This window comes from Falco peregrinus, chromosome 3, assembly GCF_023634155.1.
Source record: "Falco peregrinus isolate bFalPer1 chromosome 3, bFalPer1.pri, whole genome shotgun sequence".
NCBI classification, from domain to species: domain Eukaryota; kingdom Metazoa; phylum Chordata; class Aves; order Falconiformes; family Falconidae; genus Falco; species Falco peregrinus.
Window position 1 is genome coordinate 97,634,806 of NC_073723.1, and position 8,546 is coordinate 97,643,351.

General features: G+C 41.3%; 1 protein-coding gene across 1 annotated transcript; it reads right to left on the reverse strand.

Annotated features, from left to right (window-relative positions):
- Positions 1 to 1,845: 1,845 nt before the first annotated feature.
- Positions 1,846 to 8,162, reverse strand: LOC101921155 (transmembrane protein 14C-like). The gene is made up of 4 exons (XM_005235065.3): positions 8,080 to 8,162; positions 5,483 to 5,584; positions 2,634 to 2,721; positions 1,846 to 2,432 (listed from the first exon to the last, which is right to left on the reverse strand). Exons 1-4 carry the CDS (start codon positions 8,153 to 8,155, stop codon positions 2,375 to 2,377), a joined length of 324 nt encoding a protein of 107 aa, XP_005235122.1. The 5' UTR covers positions 8,156 to 8,162; the 3' UTR covers positions 1,846 to 2,374.
- Between the last annotated feature and the right edge of the window lie 384 nt (positions 8,163 to 8,546).

An 8,546-nucleotide genomic window follows, 5' to 3' on the forward strand; every position in this document is an offset into this window, starting at 1 on the left:
CTTGATGTTTTTCATTGCCACCCAGCTTCCACCGGGCACTGGAGATGTGACAGCAACATGTGCAGTAGAGGGCCTGGGTCTTCACTCTGGGAAACGAGGATCTGATAACCCAAACTCTCCCCTTCTGTCATTACTATAACATATTTGAGTTCTAGAGGCATAATTAAACTCTGAGTTGTTGGATCCTAGTGACCCAGTCTGTATACTGTAAAACTAGTTTTCTGCTCCTGTGCCTCATTAAAAAAATTTCAGCTTATGCTGACAGCTGATACTGTAAGTAATATTAAACTAACACTTTTATCTTCACAGTGTGCTTTGAACAGAGTAGCATTAATTTAAGATTTATTGTAACAGCTCATTTCCTAAAAATAACTAAATCACCCTTCCAAAACATTACATCCGTACACAAGCTGACTCACAGCATGAAGTTTCACTGAAGCCATCGCATGGTCACAATGAATCCCATGCAGAAGTAATAATCTCGATTTACATAGAGACCACCCTCAGCGGAAAAAAAACCACCAAACCCTCCACAATCAAAATAGGAAAGAAAACTTGTAGGTTTATCTAACAATCAGCCTAAAAGCACAGGCAGTCTGGAAAAAGGATACTGATGTCTTTAATTCTTGAATGGCTCTAGAAAATTCTGCAGCAGGGATGGAATTTTCTATTCAATTAGATAGGACAGTTTAAAATATAGAAAGTTAATTGCAAAACTTCTGTTAGATTTTGCTTACAGCATGGTCAAAAGAGACTAAGACTTAATTGAGACTAGGATTTCAGACACGCTTTTACATGTTTTTAGTGTCGCTCCCTGCAGATCCATCCTGTACAGATGAGGTTATTTATGGATTAAGTGCCTGGAAACAGGAGAGCTTACAATATGAAATATGTTCAAAAACCTGGAATTAATTTTATAACTTTTGCTAAGAGAATTAATAACACACAGCACAACTGACCTAACACCTATAGTGTAATTACTGCTTTCTACTACGACAGCTTTCGATCTACTGCCATATGGGTTTCCATTGATTCATGACAATGGAAATGTCACTCTGGCTCAGTACTGTTAAACGCCATTTTTTAACAGGAAATACAAGCTCTGAAGTGACGAAAGAAATAGAGCAATTATATAGCTCAGTATTCACTTTATGCAGTTTGCAAAAATTGTTACAAATTCCTTTAAGCACTACAAAATGGGTAGTGTGTAAGGTGCAAGTTAATATAAACCTGGTTTGCCATAATTATGCATTATGAAGTTGACAAAGTTTTGATACAATCAGTGGTACAGAGATCCCAAAATAAAATCCTAAATAGTCCCTACATAAAATACCACTTTAAAATAAGAGTTACACACTGCCACCGATGCCTCTTCTACACTTCACTCCTCAGGCACCACAGCCAAACCAGGAACATTCCTGACTCCAAGGTTTCCTAGTAAAGACAGATTTGAAGAGGCACAGCCGCTTCCTTAAGTGATAAAAATAAAATGCTGATACATTCTATTGTCAAATAAACCTGTAAGATCAGAATTACACGGTGTTAAACTATTTCACTCTAATTATACAGTCCGGCCAGATCAGAGTCAACTGTTCATTTAGCCTAGCACAGATTTTGCTTAATTAATCCACAAAGTAAGTTCCTTTCCAACCACTGTCTTAATGCAGTGTTAATGAAGGTCCTGAATTTAATCTTCTGCCCCTCCATTTAAAAAGTGATTTTAAAATGTCATTATAAGACAGCACATGGATACTAACAGTTCACTGCAAAGACTTCCACTGAGAAGGAAAAAAACCCCAACCCCCTACCTCCATACACACAGAAAGTATATAAAAGCATGCCAAGTAAAGGTTTGTAACACATTTTATTCATAGAAAAGCAACATCGTAGCATCATTTCATAATAAAAAGGTAAGATCTGTTGGGTGTTATACAGACATAGTGTATCAACTCGGAACGCAAGGGGTAAAGCACACTGGAATACTCAGTATGAAAGACTTACACTGTCGTATTTAGCCAGTTACTCCTGGTGCCTCTTAGTGGATACTTTCCTAATTACAGGTCCTCTCTTCATATTTGTCAGCAGTGTATTTTGGAATATAAAAACTGGAAGTGTTAAAATACACTGAAATGTGTCTGGAAAAATCAGGACCAGTTTCTCACGACACAATAATAGCTCCACCAGATCACTGAAACAAATGGCACCTTGTATGTAACTAACTCATTCCACTCCCCTGTTATATAAAAAAAAAAAAAAAAAAAAAAGGAAAAAATCCTGTCTCGATATAGAAAATTGTTCCATCTTCTTGCTTCTGCACTCTTACAACTTCATCATCAGGTTTCCTTATCCAGATACTAAACTGTAAAATGAACCGCTACTTATCAAGGGGCTTTTCCAACATCTTCAGTGCTAATCTTCCAACCATTAACAAACTGTGTAAGAGGGGAAAACACAGAATTAAACAAAGATAATAACAATTTTTCAACTCATTTTCAAATACTTCCCAGGTAACTAGTGCATGGAAACAAAAGAGATACACAAAAGATGACTCACTCCATCTCAGTTTAGCTATGCAAATAAGAAATCACACATTGGAGGTTAAAAACAAACAAAAAAAGTATATTGTGTTGTACCTGACACCAGCAATTAGCCCTGCAGGCATGAATTTTCCAGAGTTGTAAAATCTTGTTCCCATGACGGCAGTCAGTGTTCCAGATGTAACTGAAAGGAGAGATTACACAGCCCAGTCAGCAAATGCATGTGTGTGAGAGAGATGCTACAACTCCAAATGAACAGAACAGAGAGAACCAGTAGCATCAAGTAAAAAGTGGAATGGGTTACTTCATGTGACAGACTAGAAGAGTCAATAAATTGTTTAAACTTCGGAATGCCTCGCTACGTGAAGAGTAAATTCTCTAAATGAAGTTCCAGCAGGCAGCGGACTCCATATGCTTCTGCACACACTCCTTAAATTTCTTTGTCAAAATGTGCTGCTTTGGAGACTGGAAACAACCTGTGCTACCCTGCTCTGGAACTCACTCCTTCCCTGTGCACAGGCGAATCTCCACACTGTGCACGTAATTCCCCCACTTCTCATAAAAGGGAGAGAACATTTTCATGTCTAACTTGTAGCGACATTCTGAGAATTAACTAGTTTATGTTCGCAAAAGCCTTCAAAAGGAAAGTGTGCTATGTAAGTGGTAAGCATTTCAGCCCTGCACCACCTTCCACTAAGATCAAAGAGTTAAAGTCATCGACCCTGACCACTTGACACAGAGCCAGGTAGTTTCACTGTGCCAGTAAAATAGAAAAAGGCAACCCCTGGAACACTGCATCTCAAAGAATGACTGAATACTAAGAAAACCACAAGGAAAATGTAACGACTAATTAAATCCTTAGCACGCAACTGCTACCCAGTGGTAACAGCTACACACAGCATGTTGTTCCAACCACTCTTTTATGTTCTACCATTACTTCTATGTGATGACTGGCTCTGCAGGACCCAGCTCATCTTCAGTCTTCGCTATGGCATCCTTCCTCCCTAACATCACCCTGCGTCACTGACATCTAGCAATCTCACATAAGGAGACACGTAAGATACTGGGACCACAGTCTAACACACAGGAAAGACCTGTATTTCAGTATTCAAATGCCTCAAGTTCTAATCAGTGGCCAGCCTTCAAACTATGCACAGCTCACTAAATGTTTTTGTCTAAAACAGCAGCAGAACACACTTCAAAAACTTTAAAGCATGAAAAGGAGGAAAAGACTCCACATACTACTGAATTACAGAAATGTATCTGTCTCTCACATTTAGGAAAGTACTTTGTCCCACTCTTCTTAAGCTTGCTGTATTTGCAGCTTATTCCAAATATTTAGGCTTGACCATGCACAGCTTTTGACCTGTCCAGCAGATATGGAAGTGGAGCACACTGTAGACAATGCTGAAGTAGAGAGAAACACTGGGCCTTCCCCTTTTGCTTCTGACTTTACCATATTAAAGAGCTAGATGCTATGTCACTGCCTCAGTGAACAAATCCTACCGTCAGTGCAGCTCTTTAAGCACTGATTAAGCAGTGACTCTCTACAGTTAGCTTCTCAAAGTCAGGGAGAAGGGAAGCTCTGGTTCTGAGAAGAAGAAAGAAGAAAAGGCATTACTGAAGCTTGCTTCTCTGTTAAATCTCCCCAGGCACGCAACACCTTTGTAATCCCACGTATTTCTCATATATAAAAATAAGCCGATCACAATCTCTGCTGTTTTCAGCAACAATAAAATAATCTGCTAGGGGTATGGGCAATCTGCAGGGGAATGGCATCTCCTGATATGCTTCAGCCTCCCACAGGATGCTGAAAGCAGGATCCAGCCATAAAGAGGACACACAAAGGTCAGACATCAGTTTACCAGCACTTCCCTTGAACTATGATCCTTCAAACACGCCGGTACAAGACAGGTGCATGGTGGCAGCCAGCAATTCAGCAAAGCCTGGGGACTGAAATGTAGCCAGTGCTCCGGAGCTGCCATGCACTGATGTCTTCTATAGATCAGGAATGGAGAGGAGAGGATACTACTACCGCAAACCCTAAAGACAGGGTTACTTAAAACACATGCTCACAACCATCTGAGATAGAGCAGTCCAACAAGCGTCAGTCATCAACGAAGCTACCAGAATTACCTACACATACTTTCTCAGCCCACTTCAGTTGCAAGGTACCCTAACTTAGCGGTGAATGAGAAAAGTTCCAAGTCATGTTATTTTGCAACTGGCATGAGCTTTAGGCACACACAGGTTACAGCGGCAGGCGATAACCACCCTAACGCAATTTCAGCCCTGAGCTCTATATGGTAAATGGCAGAAAGATAAAACCAGCATTTTGGAGATTCACACCCAACATGCTACATATGTTTTTAAACACAAAATGCTTTTTTGATTTTTATTTTGCTGAAGGATGTGAAATACTGGTATTGCTTATTTTTTTTAAGCCATCTTAAGTTTCACTTTACCCAATGGCACATTTTCTTTCACAATCTGTAGTTTTCTGATGTTCAAAAGACAAACTCTAATGTTAAATGACAGATATTTTCCTCTCCTGTTGTAGAAAAGGAACAAAAAATGTAAGTTTGAACTATCACCCAAAACACTCTATACTTGTTGCAAAAGGGGTGCAGGAATGTGAGAAATCACTGAGCGAGACACACCAAGACAAACAGTTTTTGATATGCATTCTCAATACATTCTTTAAAAAAATAATTTAGTAATGCTAACAGTTCCAGGGAGAATGCTAACACATTCCAGGGAGAGCAGTGGAGTCTCGCCACTAATGGAGAATTTTCACTAAAACACAAGTTTAAAGATTGTGTTGAAACTAGATTTATAACAGTATCAGTTTAACTCTTCTCCAAGACTTTTAGGTACTCACTTTAAGTACCCAGTTATTTCAGGGTAAATATAATCCCTTCTAATCAAAATTTTAAATTACTTACTCAGAGAAATCCAAACATTATTTGGATTTTGTGAGAGCTGATAGGCACCCAGTCCAGCCAAACTCCCAAAGAAAAGGCCAGCAGCTAGCGATGGGACACTACCTGAACAAGTAAAAGATAATGCATTAATCAGAAGCTCAGAAATAAACTTGCTCATCAGTTTATCTGTTTCGTAAAACAACAAAAATAACTAAAAAAGATGGACATTTACTGTTATAAAGCAGATTAGAGATTTTTTTTTCTATTAAGACACTAAGACCATGCTGATCTGCACCAAGAAACATGTTCAAATAGTCTTGCATAAGATACAAATAGCATTAGTACGGAAATCTTCAACAGCAAAGGCATTCATATATTTATCATGAAAGAACTGCGAGAAAAGCAGAAGAATTGGTGTTTTCTTTGTGCAAACTGAAGCATGTTGTTTCAACGCAGTAATGTCAGAACTTCTTGAGAGGCAGTAAAGTAGATAGATTAAATATTAAGTGTTTAAGATCAGAAAAAGGGCACATGGACTGAAGTGAGCAGCAGGGCATTCAGACAAATAAAGAGTTGCCAAAGAAGAGAGTGGAGTTGAATAAGAAAAATTGTATCTCTTAAGTACACCCCAGATCTGACCCAAAGGTAACTGCAGGCTTTGGAAGAAGGTTCCCTGGATTCACTTAAACTTCGGAAAGCCCTCAGCATAAGTGATAATCCCAAACTACCAGAAGATAAAGGATACCACATCCAAAGTGGTGATTTATGGATTACATCAAGTAATGAAGCAGCACGACCACCGCAAGCGGCGAATGCCCTCAATAAGGCTAATGGAGAAATCAGGACTTGATGCTACCGAGGGTGGTTCCGTACAAGTGCCATTTTTCAGGTCACCTTTAAAAGCCGCAAGGTTGTAAAGCTAAGCTGATACAGATCTCCTCTCAATGTTACAGGAGGATTGCATATTGCTACCAGAAAGCCATCATTTCTCAGTCATCAACAAGGCAGCTGTAACACTGCTTCAGATCCTGCTCTTGGTACAGAAAGCAAGAGGTAAAAGATGATGGCACCACATATTCTCTCGTACACGTGCAAGGAAAAAATTCACACTCTAGTGAGTAGGTGCTCTGCACAGAACTAACGTGGTAGCTACAACTCTTTCCACAATAAGGCTGGCAGCCAAGACATGGCCATCATATCCTTGAATTTTATGCCTCAAGGTACTGTTTAAGCAGCTACGACACACACTTACTAGGACAACCACACCATTTCTGGCTCAGGAAGTTCCCGAGTCTCAAAACACTGGGACCCAGAGAACTTACTAAATGAAGAGAGAAAATCACTTACTCACTCTTTGCTTTCCCTGTTCTCATATTCTTCCCAAGGTACCTACTACTGACCACTATCTGTGGGGGTAAATAAACCTGGCTGTAAAAAAAAAAAACCAGATCACCATCTTAGCTCTGTGGATGAAAGCTCCATTCCCTTTTGGTTTCTCCAAGTTATTAGTAGGGATGTGATCGCCTTTTTTTTTTTTTTCCCCCTACAAGTCACCATACAAGTTCCTGTTCCCCCTTCAAAAATCCTGTGACCTGGACTCCCCTGCCTCAGCAGGGCCACGTCCTCCCATCTGGGACCACAGGGTAAGACAGACACCGACCATTTCATAGCAGCCTTAGAGAAATGCAGATGCAATTAGTTACTTAAGTTCTCATTATTGTCCCTCCTGCCCTAAACTCCACTCACAGCCCAAAGGATGCAGTAAGCCAACAGAAAACAGATTGGAATAGGCATTAGCATCTACGTAGTCAAATGCGATGGTAAAATTCTCCCTGGCTTCAGCAATGCCCCTTCAGCTCACAAGCACTAAGATGGTTTATGGATTTTTGAAGCTGAAAGAGACAGTATTGCAGCAAGGATGAGTGCACAGCTCCGTCCAGAGGAGGGCAAACGCAGGAAAAGCTCAGGAAATGAAAGCAGTAGGTCAGAGGGTACGCTTATGATGCAAAGCCTAGAAAAGGAACAAGTTTAAGGACAGATTTGCATTGTTCAGCTCTACTGGAAGAAAGGATCCTTCCAAAAACACCCTGCAGCTTACAGTTACCATCGAACATCACAATGAGAATAGATCTCCAAAAAAAGTCACTTATGTCATTGGAAGATACAGAACATTGATAGAATGCTTAAATTTAATGACATTTTAAAATTTCGATTTCAAAAAATGCTTAAATTTCAAAAAATGCTTAATTAAAAAAATGCTTAAATTAAAAAAAAAGCTTAAATTTTAAAAAAATACTGCTTAAATTTAAAGCAGCAGGGAGAAAGCCTCTCCAAAGCAAACTTTTGCCAGTTCGCCCAGAGCACAATGTAGAGGTGGGGTACCAGCATCCCCCAGAAAGCCGATCGTGGGCTTTATCAGCCCCAAAAGCTCAACCCAAACATCACCCCACCCCAACAGCAGCAGGTTCCCAGCATATGGCACAAAGCGATAAACTCGACGTCTGTGTGAACTTCGAGATAGGCGGCTTCGGGAAAAAGCTGCTCAGCTTATACAGAGCTACTGGGGGGCGGGGGGGGAGGGGGGGGGGGGGGCGCACAAGCACCTTCCCGCACCGTACCTGCTTTTGCATAGCCAACGAGCCCTCCCGATGCCACCAGGGCTGCGTAGCCGAAGCCGAGCCAGTCCACTGCCATGCTGGAAACTGGAAGAGAAATTGGGGTGAAGATCAGTATCGCTTCATTTTTTAGATGGAGAAAAACAAACAGGGCATTTTGCCGGGGGGTGGGGGTGGTCCGTGAGTGAGGCCTGCCTAAAGCTTAAGCCCTACACCGAGTCCAAGCGATAAAACCGGATTTGATGGGGTTTTTTTCAGGAAAAACGCGCGGTGGCGGCGCTCACCTGCTCCGCGGCTGCTCGGCCGGGCGCGCTGCGGCGGGGGGGGGAGGGGAACGGGGGGGGGGCAGGGAGCCCCGCCCCCAGCTTCCCTCTTCCGGGTGGGAGGAGGAGAAAAAAAGGAAAAACAAACTCAAAACCAAACCAAACAAGCCCTACGGGCAGGGCTGGGGGCTGCGGAGGGGAAGGCGT

Bases quoted from the DNA above. Each gene is read 5' to 3' on its own strand.
- LOC101921155 (XM_005235065.3), bottom strand. From the start codon at position 8,155: ATGGCAGTGGACTGGCTCGGCTTCGGCTACGCAGCCCTGGTGGCATCG. The intron at 5,585-8,079 runs GTACGGTGCGGG...TTACTTGTTCAG, and splicing joins CGTTGGCTATGCAAAAGCAG to GTAGTGTCCCATCGCTAGCT. The intron at 2,722-5,482 runs GTAAGTAATTTA...CTCTCCTTTCAG, and splicing joins TAATGTTTGGATTTCTCTGA to TTACATCTGGAACACTGACT.